The sequence below is a fragment of the Gymnoscopelus microlampas genome, assembly GCF_963454915.1.
Source record: "Gymnoscopelus microlampas genome assembly, chromosome: 20".
NCBI lineage: Eukaryota > Metazoa > Chordata > Actinopteri > Myctophiformes > Myctophidae > Gymnoscopelus > Gymnoscopelus microlampas.
Genome location: NC_139957.1, coordinates 27,478,014 through 27,493,995, shown reverse-complemented (window position 1 = coordinate 27,493,995; position 15,982 = coordinate 27,478,014). Strand labels below are relative to the sequence as shown.

At 53.6% G+C, this 15,982-nt stretch overlaps 1 protein-coding gene across 1 annotated transcript; it reads right to left on the bottom strand.

Annotated features, from left to right (window-relative positions):
* Positions 1 to 7,341: 7,341 nt before the first annotated feature.
* Positions 7,342 to 15,639, bottom strand: LOC311035765 (antimicrobial peptide NK-lysin-like). Its single transcript, XM_084044189.1, has 5 exons — positions 15,568 to 15,639; positions 15,244 to 15,302; positions 14,589 to 14,678; positions 14,065 to 14,219; positions 7,342 to 7,563 (listed from the first exon to the last, which is right to left on the bottom strand). The coding sequence occupies exons 1-5, from the start codon at positions 15,614 to 15,616 to the stop codon at positions 7,533 to 7,535; spliced, it is 384 nt and encodes a 127-aa protein (XP_083900315.1). The 5' UTR covers positions 15,617 to 15,639; the 3' UTR covers positions 7,342 to 7,532.
* Between the last annotated feature and the right edge of the window lie 343 nt (positions 15,640 to 15,982).

The window sequence follows — 15,982 nt, the reverse complement described above, 5'->3', positions numbered from 1 at the left end:
ATAACGGGTGAATAAGTCAGTAGCTACCAGAATGTTTTGCCACGCATCAGCAGGCCTACCTAATGTGAGGAAATCAATGGCTATTACTTCTAGTGGATATGAGACTTCAAAGGGTTGTAAGGGGGCCCGAGGCTCTGACCTGTTCCTCTGCAGGCTGCAGGCGACACAACCCTGTTGTAACTGACGCACCGCTCCCTCCATGCCTGGCCAATAGAACCGACGTCGCAGCTGGGCCAAGGTCCTCTCCAACCCAGCATGCGCCGCGGCCGTGTGGATTCCTCTCCATACCTCCTCTCTGCGTGAACCTGGACAAATGATCTGTGAGTATTGTTCTTTGGTATAAGGATCGGTCACCTTCCTATATAACACATGATTTCGTATAATCAGTTTGTTCCACTGGCGTAACAGTTGTCGCGCTCCCCGAGTCCAATTCTTCCTCTCCACCATATTAGGGGCTCTCCCCCGTTCCACGCACCTCTTCACCACCTGCACATCTGGATCCCGATCCTGCGTCTCTCTCCACTCATCCTCCCGGGCTGCTGGCGTCGATTGTACAGCCGCCACATCTACAGGCTGCACTGGGAACCGCGATAGGGCATCAGCGTTGGCGTTGTTTTTGCCCGGTCGATACTTGATGTCGAAAGTAAACGACGCAAGTTGAGCAGCCCACCGTTGTTCCACAGCTCCCAATCTAGCCGTTTGGAGATGCGCAACAGGGTTATTGTCCGTGAATATTGTGAATCGAGCGCCAGTGAGATAATCTTTAAACTTCTCGGTCACGGCCCATTTAAGGGCCAAAAGCTCCAATTTGAACGAGCTATAATTTGCGTCATTCTGCTCGGTCGGGTGGAGACTGCGGCTTGCATAAGCTATTACACGTTCGTGACCGTCTTGGACCTGGGCTAGAACCGCTCCCAACCCACGGCCACTCGCATCAGTGTAAACCACAAAAGGCTGTGTATAATCCGCATACGCTAACACCGGGGCTTGTGTGAGGGCACTCTTTAACGCATCAAACGCCCGCTGGCACTCCGAAGTCCACTCGACTTTACACTGGTGGGATTTTACGTCATTTGGGATTCCTATCAATAAGTTGTTTAAGGGTCGTGCTATAGCAGCAAAAGAGGACACGAAACGCCTATAGTAACCCGCTAGACCTAGAAACGCGCGGACCTCGCGGACCGTTGAGGGTGGTGTCCAGTCCCGCACTGCCACCACTTTCTCCGGATCGGGCCGCACTCCCTCTTTGTCCACGACATGGCCCAGAAATTGCACTTCCCTCCGCAGAAGTTTGCATTTGTCTAACCGCAGCTTCAGTCCATGTCTCCACAGGCGTTGGAAGACGAGCTCGAGGTGCTGTAGATGAGAGGAGAAGTCAGGTGAATATACTATAATGTCATCAAGATATACCAGCAAGGATTCTGTCACCTGACCACTCAGACACTGCTGCATCAGCCTCTGGAACGTCGCGGGCGCATTACAAAGCCCGAACGGCATGCGTTGAAACTCGAACAGGCCCAGCGGGGTCGTAAAGGCGGTCTTCTCCCGGTCCCGGGGATCCATTCCTACTTGCCAATACCCGCTGGCCAGGTCTAACGTGGAGAACCATTGCGCCTTCGTCAGGCTGGTGAGCGTCTCTTCTATCCTGGGTAGGGGGAAGGCGTCCTTGTGCGTCACGGGGTTAAGTTTCCTGTAGTCGACGCAGAACCTCCAGCTGCCATCTTTCTTCTTGACCAGTACGATAGGTGCCGCCCACGGACTGCAACTCTCCTTGATGACTCCCTTCTCCAGCATCTCATTCAGGAGGGTCTTCATCTCCCGGTACATGGAGGGCGGCAACGGCCGGTGTCGCTCTCGTATGGGTGCCGCGTCTCGGGTCGGTATCTGGTGTTGCACGACGTCCGTCCGTCCGAAATCCTCGTCATGGATGGCGAACACCTTCTTCCACCGACACAACATCTCGTGTAACTCTCTCTTCTGCGCCTCCGGCAGGTCATCACGCTCCGTCAACACTTCCATCTCTTCGGGCAGGGTCTTCAGTGGTCCATCATCTTCCACACTGATTACGGCCACTTCCACCTCTCCGTCGGTCCCCAGGGACAGGCTCAGGTCCCTGCCGCCTCGGACATCCGCTTCTTCCACCGGGTACAGCCTCCCCAGCTTCTGGTGGCGGTCCAGGACCAGACTATATGCGTGTGGGTTGCACACTCGTATGGGAACACGTCCGTGGCGCACCGTGACGAGGGCACGGGCCACTCCCAAATCTTTTCCATCCGGCAAGGCTTCCATCAAGGCCTCGTAGTCCGCTCCATTTGGTCCTCTCCAAGCGCGGCCCCAGATCATCACTTCACTCTGCGCGGGGATTCGAATCTTCCGCCGGCCGACCGGCCACACATAACCGATGGACCCATCTTCGTTCGTCACTGCCTCCACCCTCCTACAGGTGGCGAATGCGTCCTTCCACAGCGTCCTTCCCTGCTGACATGGAAACACAGGCCTCCCAGGCCATTTAAAGAGGGCATGCCATACAGCGTTCACGACATTCATCCCAATAATCAGCGGTTGAGTACAATGTTCATCTTTCACGATTACAACTCCTCTCCCTGGGATCTTCATTCCCTCCAGCTCTAGGTCCAATATGGCATAGCCAGTGTACGGTAAGTCAAGACCATTAGCGGCGCGTAATTTAAAAACAAGGGGCCCATTTCCCAACGTTAGGTGTGAGAACTTTTCCTCAAATAAGCTTTGCTGCATTAATGTGACTTGTGACCCAGTATCCAGTAACCCCCTTAAGTGGACTCCTCCCATAGTGATCCCAATAGTCGGACAGTCCCCAATAAACACTTCATTAGCCCTTGATCTGGCGAGTGCGCGCTGCACCCCTGTCTCCCGGACCTCGGCGACAGGGCGTACTAGTTTAAATGATTGGGGTCAGATTTACAAAAGCGAGCAATGTGCCCAGACTGCCTACAGCTCCTACAGATCGGCCTACCTCCCTCATCCCACTCGTTGCGTTGGTACGGCTCCCGGCGTCGTTCAGATGGAGGCGAACCGCGAGGTCGTGTATCGGTGGTGTTGGGTCGAAGGAGCGGTCTGATCTCTTTCATGAGCTCCTGCGTAAACCCCTGCATTTGCGATTTGACGTCTTCCATAATCTCCTGTTTCAGTTTCTCTCTCCATTCAGATTCCTGTGAGGGTGTTGGGATAGAGACAGGTTTAACAGCATGGCACAAGATTTCAGCAGTCCCTTCTCTTCTATGTTCAGTGTCTAGTAGGAAGGCCTCATTTTTTAGGGCGGCGAAGTCTTCTGTGGGGTTTCGACGGGCATATATTCTTAAGGCTTGACCCAGAGGGCCTTCAGACAGTCCTACAAGTAACTGCTCTCGCAGAATGGCATCGGAGGGAGCGGTGTCTGGGTCGAGCCGCCGCAGCCCGCAGAACAACTCTCTAAGCCTCAAAATATAAGCCTGCACACTTTCGCCTGCGCGTTGCGCACAGCCATAGAACAAGGCACGAGCTTGGGAAGCAGAAACAGATGTTTTATACAACGTGTCTAAACATTTAAAGACTTTGGCCACTGTATTGCGATCTTCCTTGTCAATTACACTAATTTGTCGCTTAGCTTCCTCAGTAAGGGTCTGTACTACAAAAGCAACTTTTTTCTCCTCTGTTAAATCCTGAGTGCCCAATAATCCTTTAATCTGTTCTCTCCATTCCCTGTATTTCTCCTCACCTTCTATGCCCGAAAACTTAGGTAGCCACGGTGCCCCTGGATACACTGGCATCATCATCATTACTTTCTTGATTCAACCAAACAAAACAAAACAAAAAGCAGCAAAACAGCAAAATTTCAATACAGTTTCTCTTAGGGATTTTGTGTTGTTCTCTACCCAGTCCTGCCGCGCTACGCCAAATATGTGACGGTGGCCAGGTTGTCACATGTAACTTGCCACTTCTTTTTAGAATGCTGACACTCTTTACTTTGTCTCAATAATAAATAAATAACAATACACATTAAACTCACAACAATAAAATATCAGTTGCACGGTAAAGTGCGGGGTGCGTAATTACTGTGAGAATAATACTGTTTGTTAGGTACTGCAAGACTACGCCACCTTTTTATTTAAGAGGTAGGGTCCTCTGTAACACTCTTTCTTAGGCTATTCACAGGTTCGAGTTTACCCAGGTAAGTACAATACTTTTAAATGAGAACAACACTTCAACACATATCCCTTGGAGAAAGCTGGACGGAAACAGGTTTGTATAAAAAGGTAATCTATTTTATTAAGCTAATACAGTGGCGTCTATAAGCCATAAAATATTGAAAAGCATAAACAAAATATAACACTAATTCTAAAACCTCAACCTCCTAATGCGCCCACTAACTAACTAAAATACAGGAATACAGACAATCACCAAACACTAAAAACAGACAGGGCTTGTGCAAACTATAGCAAATAAATAATGAATTTAGCGTTAAAGTGCCAACTATTACTGAAGCAGTAAAGTGCCAAGTGCCAATTCAATTGCTATATGTCATATACTCATCACGGTTCAATGCAAAAGGTGGGAATGTCCTTATATGGGGTTTAACTGGAGCGGGGGTTTAGGCCAGGAATCACTGCCTCTTCTTGTCTTCGTGCGTATTGCCTGCAATCATAGAAACTAGAACCAGTTCATCTGTTCAGGTATATTTCACATATGAGGTTTAGGACCGTGGGTTTATAAAGGTAACGTTGCATAGAAGGACACTTACTCGCCCGCCAGACTGTACGTCTGGCTTTGAGGGTGTGAAGCGCGCAACGTTATCGCCACTGGACCTCTCCTCCGTTCCTTGGTTCGTCTGTCTGTCCTCCCCGTCTCTGCTGCTACTGCGCCGTCTGCTCACCATCCGCTGCTGGTGGCTTGGTACGTGCCGCGATCACTGTATTCCCCACCTCTGCTCCGTGGTATGTCTGCTCCTCCTGTGCACAACCGTCCCTTCTGGCTGTCACTTCCACACTGCCCTGTATGCCTGTCTCTCTGCTGTCCAAGTGGCTCGCGCTCACTTTTGAATAAGGTGGGCCACACCCTACTCCGCCCTCATTCGCTCTGCCACCAGCGTGACCTGGGGATATTGGCCGTCCGCTGTCACAAGGCCAATGTCACACAGCCTATAGGGGAGTCCAATGTCAAGTGGCTCGGGGACCGGGGGGAAATACATTGTCAACCATAAAACATGCAGTGCAGAAATATAGTTAAGAGAATGATGTTTTTAAGTGCGTAATACAGGTTTTTCATCATCAATAAAAAATGTTACAATTTGGTTTCACCCCCCTGCTTTGACCCTGTCACAACTCTGCTTTCATTTCTAAATGATTCTAACAGTTAGCTTCACAGTTAGCTTCACAAACCACATTTATTTTTGTCCTGAAGGCTTGTCAGAGTTGAAATCTGAAATCGTCAATGAAAGTACTGTCTCTCAGTTCGTTTGAACTGAAAACTTTAGACAGCTGCTGCAAACAGTTTCCCAACAAGATGAGCTGGAGAACCCACTACCCCACCCGTCTGTGTGCTGAAGAACCCAGTGCCCCACCTGTCTGTCTGTGTGCTGAAGAACCCAGTACCACACCTGTCTGTGTGCTGAAGAACCCAGTACAGTACCCCACCTGTCTGTCTGTGTGCTGGTCTGGATAACCCAGTACCGCACCTGTCTGTGTCCACTTGGATCCTCTGGTATGCAGTGACAAGTCCTGAGCGCCTCTACTGTAACAGCTTTGGTAGCAGGTCCTGAAGCACACTATCCAAAACACCACAACACTATTGAAGGTCCTAGTCCTGCAATGGCTGTGATATTACATTCATTCCATGTATTCCATATACAAAGTCACACATCACTCCTATGCCCTCCTGTGTCAATTAAATGTATCACAGCCTTCTAGGACTATAAAGGTCCTATACTTTAACTAACTGTTGGGGCCGGACTGGGACCAAAATTCAGCCCTGGCATTTTGGTCCGGACTTTCACTTCACTGAGCCAGCCCAGCCCTGCACATGAACTCTGCGGCCGCACTGAGGCGCCTGCTGGAAAGCATCTCAGCCCAAAGATTAACGTAACTAATAATTGGGCTGCGCGACTCGGATATGACCGTAATAACCCTAAAACATTTTTAAAAATATTTTTTTATCGTGTACTCACACCGGTACGCCAAATGGCCAGTCCCCATTACAGTTCTCAGATAGCGTCCATACTCACTCAGAAACATGTTGAAATGTCTCACACAATCTCTTCTCCTCCAGGCTAGTGTGTTAGTTGACTGCTGGTTATGGTAGAAATACTGAGTGAAAACCCAGCTCCAACACACAAACATGCTGATATATCCTATCCACACTGATATTAATCCCTAGCTCTTCATTTTCCAGATTTTAACAGACATCTCTGTTTTCACCTGTTTCTCTCACTCTCAGACTGTCTTCCTTCCTGTTTTTTTTAGTCCCACCCCCTGTCAGAACCTGCTATGTTGACTAGAGTTGATTGACACCTGGATGCCCAATGACATTGCTTCCACGAGCTTGGTTGCGAACGCGGAAGGAAGCCGCGCCTCCGCCCAACTCGGCTCGGCTTGTGTGTGTCTCTGTGTAGTCTGTGTGCAGTATGTGTGCAGCCGCGCCCCCATGTGACTCACGCTCTCATTGGCTCGCGCCCCCATGTGACTCAAAACTCCGTCACTGAAATATAGCAGCTGCACTACCTGTGTGCAGCCGCCAGACAGAGTGCGCCAGTGTTCACTACTACAGTGTGGCTGAAATATAGAACTGCGTTCGCTTCCAGCGTTCGCGCGTCTTACTTGTATAAATGTAAAATATATCTGACCTGTGTCTATTTCACAAAAGCAGAATAGGGGTTAAGCCTGGATTTAACACATATCCTGGCTTAATTTGGCCAGGATTAGCGATGAATCGGTTTCATGAAAGCTGAATTATTTTTGCCAGATTCATAGGCGGAGTTTCACATTAGTCCTGGGGGGGGCACATGCACGGGACACATGCACGCGCGCATGGGTCCCTCCCGCGCGTGCGCGCGAAGAGTCTATTTAATGACTAAGATATGACAATAACGGATTTGTATTTTGATGACATTAAACATCCCTCTGTTTGCTCTCAAATCAAAGAGCAAATCTGGGTGCAGAGAAAAAATATGTTTTTTAACAATAACTGTTGTGTTTTCTTGTTGTGTTCCTTGTTTCTTAGTTATACTTGGTGTTTTACAATAAACAGTTGTGTTTCTTTACATAATATACATAATACTCATACATTGAAATCAGGTAAAGCTGACAGAATTTTAATTGTTAGGAAGGAAGGCACAGGAGCATCTCGGACAGTTAGACTTTTTAATAGCAGGATGCAGGTAAAAAAGAGCATTTCGATGCATTTCATGTCAATACAGCTTCATCGGGTCATGATCATTTGAATTGTGTTCTCAGATCATCTGATTAATAACCAGAGTTATTCATAGTTCTGGCTATCTCATGTTGTGGACCCAGGAAGCTTCTTCAGTAGCTCAGGTCCAAAAGCTCATGTGGCCTAAAATATACACAAATGCAGTTGTATATAACAACGCAAGTTCAGGAGTGGAGACCTCCCTCTGCTTATCACAGCCACTCCCCGTCCTCCATCGCTTCCCTGTCTACCACACTACCTTCACTCACTAGCCACTCCCCTTTCATAATCACCCCTATCCACTACACCTGCCTCCACTCACCTCAGCCAATCCTCGTTGCAATCACCACAGTATAAATACAGCTGCGATCTCTCAACCCCTGTTTGTTCTGCTCCACAACAGACCAAACATGGGTCGTGAGTACTGCGCTTGTAGATCGGCTCTTCCTGCCTTTCATCGCTTTCAAGTTCGTTGACTACATTATTCTTTCGATAAGAACTTCATTTAAAGTCCATTTATCAAGTACCAGTAATCCGTCGAGCGAGCTTCTAATGTAGATCGGCTACTTCCGCTATTGTCTACCGAACGCCCCAGACGACAAGCTCCTCCGAACAACACCTCCAGCCATCATCACCATACAGGAGAGTGAACTTTATTTGTCATTTCAATACTTTGCTACTGTTTCAGTCCTTAAGCATCACATTCTCGCATTGATTCGTTCTATGCCTTAACATCCTAGTTCACTTCGAGGAGTCTCCTCCTCCTTGCTGGTCGATGTCCCAGAGTCAAGCCACTCAACGGAGGTCAAGCAGACCTGTTCGCCGTCTACACAGTGCACCTGCACGCCGCAGGACACTCCCGTCCCCCCTCATCGGCAGGTTTGTATAGATGCTTGGGCCGCTTCCCTCCCTCTCCCTCCCTGCCCCCCCCCATTCGACGGGCACCGCCCGCCCTCCACATTCGACCGGCGCCGAGCGCCCCCACTCGGATCGGCACAGCGTGTCGATTCTTTCCAAGGACGGGCGCAGCGCGCCCTCCCCCCCCCCTCAGCGGGTACTGCGTGTCCCTCCCCAGGCGACGGGCACCGCCCGCCCTCCACATTCGACGGGCGCCGAGCGCCCCCCCCGCGGATCGGCACAGCATGCCGATTCTTTCCAAGGACGGGCGCAGCGTGCTCTCCTCCCCCCTCAACGGGCACCGCATGCCCCCCCCTATTCGACGGGCACCGCCTGCCCCCCACATTCGACCGGCGCCGAGCGCCATCTTCCCCCCTCCCTCGGGACTGCACAGCATGCATCCTCCGTTCCCGGACCGGCGCCGTGCGCCTCCCTCCCTTCCCCCTTTCCTCCCACCCCCCCCCCAACCCCCACAGGCAGGCTCGCCCCGCCTCGCCTCCCTCCAACGTCCACCCCCCCCTCTCTTCTCTCCCTTCTACCTCTCAAGCACGGCGGGTGCCTAGTGCCCCGCAACCTCTATTCCCCCCCGCCTTCCCACCCTCTTTGCACGGCGGGTGCCTAGTGCCCCGTAACCTCTATTCCCCCCCGCCTTCCCACCCTCTTTGCACGGCGGGTGCCTAGTGCCCCGTAACCTCTATTCCCCCCCGCCTTCCCACCCTCTTTGCACGGCGGGTGCCTAGTGCCCCGCAACCTCTATTCCCCCCCCCCGCCTTCCCACCCTCTTTGCACGACGGGTGCCCAGCGCCCCGCAACCTCTATTCCCCCCCCCCGCCTTCCCACCCTCTTTGCACGACGGGTGCCTAGTGCCCCGCAACCTCTATTCCCCCCCCCGCCTTCCCACCCTCCTTGCACGGCGGGTGCCCAGTGCCCCGCAACCTCTACTCTCCCCCCCCCCCGCTCTCCCCTCCCGGCAGGCCCGCCCCACCTTGCCTCCCTCAAACGTCTTCCCTCCCTCCCCCCCCGGCAGGCTCACCCCGCCTCGCCTCCCTCCAACGTCCACGTCCCCCCCTCTCGTCCGTCCCTTCTACCTCTCAAGCACGGCGGGTGCCCAGCGCCCCGCAACCTCTGTCCCCCCTCCCCCCGCCTCCCCCCCCGGCAGGCTTCCCCCGCCTCGCCTCCCTCCAATGTCTACGCCCCCCCCCCTCTGCCTTCCCCCCTCCCTCTCAAGCACGGCGGGTGCCTAGTGCCCCGCACCTCTACTCTCCCCCCCCCCCGCTCTCCCTCCAAAAACGTCTCCCCCCCTCCTCCCCCCCGCCTCGCCTCCCTCCAACGTCTACGTCCCCCTCCTCCCTTCTCTCCCTTCTACCTCTCAAGCTCGGCGGGTGCCTAGTGCCCCACCCACTCTATTCTCCCCCCCCTCCCCCCGCACGTCAGACGCCTCACCCCCACCCGGACCCATCACCTCCGGGATTCTTCCAAGCATCTGACGCCACACATCCACGCCCATCCGGACCCGCCACCTCCAGGCCATCCTCCAAGCAGCCTACGATGCTCGCCCGCCTGGACTCACCACCTTAAAGTTCCCCTCAAGTAACTCACGCCCACCTGGACCCGTCACCTCCACGTTTCCCCTAAGCAACCCACGCCCACCCGGACCCGCCACCTCCAGGCCATCCTCCAAGCAGCCTACGATGCTCGCCCGCCTGGACTCACCACCTTCAAGTTCCCCTCAAGTAACTCACGCCCACCTGGACCCGTCACCTCCAGGCTTCCCCTAAGCAACCCACGCCCACCTGGACCCGTCACCCCCAGGCTTCCCCTAAGCAACCCACGCCCACCTGGACCCGCCACCTCCAGGTTTCCCCTAAGCAACCCACGCCCACCCGGACCCGCCACCTCAAGGCCATCCTCCAAGCAGCCTACACCGTTTCCTCAAGCAACGTTCGTCCCACGACCACCCCACCATCGGGTTCCCCCAAGTCCACGTCTCACGCTGCACGCTCACCCGAACCCGTCACCTCCAGTCATCCTTCGAGCATTCACGTTCCACAGCAAACTGGGCCCGTCACCCCCAGGTCATGCTGCAAGCAGCAAACACACTACCCCACGAGCACGCAGGCAGGTGCCCACCACACCTCGCCACTTCCACCCCCCTCCCTCGGATCAGCGCCGTGCGCCTTCTCCTCCCTCGGATCAGCGCCGTGCGCCGACTCCTCCCCCGGACCGGCACAGCACGCCTCCTCCCGACGCCTCGCGTCTCCCTCACCACCTCCCTCGGATCGGCGCGGATCACCGCCGCGTGCCGCCTCCTCCCCCCGACCGGCACACCACGCCTCCTCCCGACGCCTTGCGTCTCCCTCGGACTGGCAAAGCACGGCCTCCTCCCGACGCCATGCTTCTCCCTCACCTCATCCCTCGGATCGGCGCCGTGCGCCTCCTCCTCCCTCCACCGGCTCCGTGCGCCTCGACCGGCGCCGTGCGCCTCCTCCCGCCTCGGACCAGCGCCCCCTCCCTCGGATCGGCGCCAGATGCCTCCTCCTCCTTCGGATTGGCGCTGCGCGCCGCCTCCTCCCCCAGACCAGCTCAGCAAGCCTCCCCCCGCCGCCTTGCGTCCCCCTCGGACTGGCAAAGCACACCCTCCTCCAGACGCCATGCGTCTCCCTCGGACCGGCATCGCACGCCCTCCTCCCCCGGATCGGCGCCGTGCGCCTCCTCCTCCCTTGGATGAGCGCCGTGCGCCAACTCCTCCCTCGGATCGGCGCAGCACGCCCGACAGCACGTGTCTCCCTCCCCTCCGCCCTCGGATCAGCGGCATGCGCCTCCTCCTCCCCCGGACCGGTACAGCACGCTTCCTTCCGATGCCTCGCATCTCCTTCAGCCCTCGGATCACCGCTGCGCGCCGCCTCCTCCCCCGGACCGGCACAGCACGCCTCCTCCCGACGCCTTGCGTCTCCCTCGGACTGGCATAGCACGCCCTGCTCTCTCGACCGGCGCCGTGCGCCTCCTCCTCCCTCGACCGGCTCCGCACGCCTCGACCGGCGCCGTGCGCCCCCTCCTCCCTCTGACCAGAGCCTCCTCCCTCGGATCGGCGCCAGATGCCTCCTCCTCCCTCGACCGGCTCCACGCGCCTCGACCGGCTCCGTGCGCCCCGACCGGCGCCGTGCGCCTCCTCCTCCCCCAGACCGGCTCAGCACGCCTCCTCCGGCCGCTTGCGTCTCCCTCGGACCGGCATAGCACGCCCTCCTCCCTCGGACCGGCGCCGTGCGCATCCTCCTCCCTCGACCGGCTCCGCACGCCTCGACCGGCGCCGTGCGCCCCCTCCTCCCTCTGACCAGAGCCTCCTCCCTCGGATCGGCGCCAGATGCCTCCTCCTCCCTCGGATTGGCACAGCACGCCGTCCTCCCGACGCGTCTCTCTCCGCTCCTTCCTTGGATCGGCGCCGCGTGCCTCCCTCTCCCTCGGACCGGCGCCGTGCGCCTCCCCCTCCCTCGGACCGGCGCCATGCGCCTCCTCATCCCTCGGACCGGCGCCGTGCGCCTCCTCCTCCTCCCTCGGATCGCCGCAGCACGCAGTCCTCTCGACGCCATGCGTCTCTATCCGCTCCTTCCTCGGATTGGCGCTGCGCGCCTCCTCCTCCCTCGGATCGGCCACGAGCGCCTCCATCGGCGCCGTACCTTTCCCTTCCCTCGGACCGGCGATGTGCGCCTCCTCTCGCTACTCCCTCGGACCGGCACAGCACGCCCTCCTGCCGCTCCTCCCTCGGACCGGCTCCATGCGCCTCCCTTCCTCCCCCCCAACCAACCACCCCCCCCCCCCCCCCCCCCCCTCAGCCCATTGCATCCCGGCGCCGAGCGCTCCCTCCTCCCTCAGGGCGACCGGTTCGCCTCCACCTGGTCCCCGAGTTCAACACCTTAATCCACTCCGCCCATCAACCGCAGTCCGCGATTTACCCAATAGCCTTCGCAGTGCCTTTTTGGGGCCATGAATGGTCGCAAAGAAGCGTCCTAATCTCCTAGGCCAACACAGCCACAATCGACCCTATCAATAAAGGTCGTTCAAACTCCCCCGATATCACATCATACCTCCATCGTCCCGTTCGGGCCTCCGTCACCCCCCAGTCAAAACTCCGAACAGCCTGCACGGAACGCCCCCAAGCAATTTCACACCAACACAGGCTTCACCTTCCACTGATGGCATTCTCACGTACCTCATTCTCAGCTGATCAACGGATCATCCCTCAGCCCCATCTCTCACCCCAGCCTGTCCGACACGTTCCACGAATCCCTCACCTTCACCCTCAAGCGTATCAATCCGATCAACAGGTGCATTCATCCACCACGCATCACGTTCAGATCGACTCGCCCCCGTCCATTCCAAACGCATCCTCCGCCGTACCCCTTGATACATTCCTCAATGCCGCACCTCAAGACCAGAGACGATCTCTGCCGAATCGTCAAAGAGACTGCCTCCGCCAAATCTTAACCCCCTTGCATTCAACCTCGCCCCTACTCCTGCCACTCCTCCTGCCTGGCGTTCCCCCACCACGTCCTACAAGTCCCGCAGTTCGCATAGTTTTGCATCCCCGGTCGATGGTCCTCCCAAGCCTACCACATTTACGACAGAACCAAATTCCACGACATCCGTAACGCCCATCTCTACCCAGGACGACCGTAACGTGTTGCATAATCTCCAGCCTGTCCGCCCCGGAAGGGGGTCCCCTCTCTCGTGATCCTTCCCGAGGTTTCTTCCTTTTCCCTTCACCCAGCCTAGCGGGAGTTTTCCTCGCCCGATTGAGGGTCCAAGGACAGGGGGGATCATGCGACACGGTGCCCGAGCTAAAGACATTCGGTCTCCACCTCCTGGCCATCCACGTCTTCGAACTAGCTCTTTTGGGGACAGTGACAGAGCCTAGACGACCGACCGCTCCCCGAGTAGAGCAACGATGGCCGTCAGCTCCCGAGACACTCCCCAACTTGCACTCTGCGTCACCCCACCATGGGTTCCTCATCCAGTCCCACGTCCATCTCATTTTGTTTCAATAAATCGTTAAACTTAAGCAGAGGTGTGGTCTCTTACTAGTGAAATGCAGTTGTATATAACAACGCAAGTTCAGGAGTGGAGACCTCCCTCTGCTTATCACAGCCACTCCCCGTCCTCCATCGCTTCCCTGTCTACCACACTACCTTCACTCACTAGCCACTCCCCTTTCATAATCACCCCTATCCACTACACCTGCCTCCACTCACCTCAGCCAATCCTCGTTGCAATCACCACAGTATAAATACAGCTGCGATCTCTCAACCCCTGTTTGTTCTGCTCCACAACAGACCAAACATGGGTCGTGAGTACTGCGCTTGTAGATCGGCTCTTCCTGCCTTTCATCGCTTTCAAGTTCGTCCTCCGCCACCCCAACCTCCTCCTTCCCCCTCGATTCTCGCTCTTCTCCCTTCTGTCTCTACTTCTCCAGGAATCCAGGGGGGACAGTGACAGAGCCTAGACGACCGACCGCTCCCCGAGTAGAGCAACGATGGCCGTCAGCTCCCGAGACACTCCCCAACTTGCACTCTGCGTCACCCCACCATGGGTTCCTCATCCAGTCCCACGTCCATCTCATTTTGTTTCAATAAATCGTTAAACTTAAGCAGAGGTGTGGTCTCTTACTAGTGAACAGATAGTACGTGAACAAATGACATAAAAATACTAATACATGTAAACACTAGTGACAAAATCGCATTTTTCACAACTTACTTGCACATCTTGATGTTGACACAGATGGTCATCACACCATCATTTGCCTTAAGCTCCAGTACCAGCTTTAGGAAGTACTCGTGGACATATGTCTTGCATATCTTTCCTCCAAATGGGATTTTGCCACAGATGTGATGGAGCTCTTGTGTCAGCTTCTGTAATGGAAATGTTCAAAAGTCCAGATAAATAGAAATGTCCATTTTATTATCAAAGATGTCTCTACAACAGTGGTTCTCAAAGTGGGGTCCAGGAACCCTCAGGGTTCCCAGAGGGGGTGCCTGTAACTCTGAGTGTACACATGTAACCACATGGACCCAGGTCCATGTGGTTTCATGTGTACCATTTGGTTCCATTTGTACACTCTTGGAGTTATGGGGGTCCTTAAAATGTAAAAGTCTGTGAACCACTACTCTACAACATAAGAACCATGGTGATGCCCAAGGATCAAACTGTAGATGTTCATCCATCCTGCAGTATCTTGAACAGCAGATATAACATAATTGAGGTTGTGTCATGGTGTTTACCTCTACATTGCTGGTATCAATGACATCTTGTTTCACTTTATTCAGAGCCCACGTGCAGATCTTGCAAGTGGTAAACATTGGATCACCCGGCTGGAAATGAAAGTAGCATAGAATGTTACAGTAGTAATGTTTAGTTCTGCCATTTCCTACTGTTAAGATAATCATTTAGAGTATGATTGCAATTTTTTATACCTTTCGGACACAATGTTCACTGTATAAAAACGCATTAAAAGAGAAGCTCAGCAGTAGTTCACCCAAAAAATAACTTATTTTCTATCAATCACACACCCCATGAAGCCTTGAATTCATGGAGATTCTTTTTGTATTTGTCGCATTCCTGAGCCAATAATTTGATGACGGAGTCGGGGTGGCTGGTCAGTAGGAGACTCAATTGAGTCTCAATTGAGCTGTTCATCAAATTATTGGCTCAGGAATGCGACAAAAATGAAACAATCTCCATTAATTCAATGCTTCATGGGGTGTGCAATTGATAGAAAATATGTAATTTTTTGGGTGAACTACTCCTTTAAGCTGTTAAAACACTAGTTGTAATGTGTGGTTATAATATGTCTCCATGAATCAATATTCTTTTTGCATATGGGTCATATGTGTGTTTTTTTTAAATATATATATATCATTTAATCATTTCATTTACCAGGCTCCCATCTGCTGAAGTTTCCTCTTTCTCAAGGTCATCATGGCCAATCGTCATGGCTGTGCAGACCAAAAGAAAAAAAGGAAAGCTGTAAAAGTTAGACCCACAGAGACTACAACATCTTACAATTAGGCACACAGTCCCACACCTGTGTAATTTCCTAATGTAACATGCAAAATTGTACATTTATAAAAGCACAGTAGTCTGCAATGGCAACATGACCTATCTATCAAGCCAACTGTAGCTGATAGAGCACCACATAATATGCTGTTAAATATCTAAAGAAAACTCTAAATCATAAATTCGAACATAGGAAAAGCATACCTGAACACGTCAACAGAGTACCGGCAAGCAGGACCCAAGCCATCTTCATGGTTGCAGCAATGTGGTGAATTGAATTATGAGAGTCTGAGCATTTCTGGTCTCAAAACACCTTTTATAAGAAGCAGAACTGTGTTGTTAACACCCATCATGACACAATTCACGTATTGAGGAGGGTTTATTTGTCATGAGTCACGTATTGAAGAGGGTTTATTTGTCACTCACTCATACATGCAGCTAAATGTTGGTGTGGCATATTCTGCAAGACTGTGCTACAGCAATACAATACAACAAGATAATATTTCAATGTTTTAATATGTTTTTAGGTTTATATACAAGACATCACCTTCATACTCCACAAACACACACACACACACACACACACACACACACACACACACACACACACACACACACA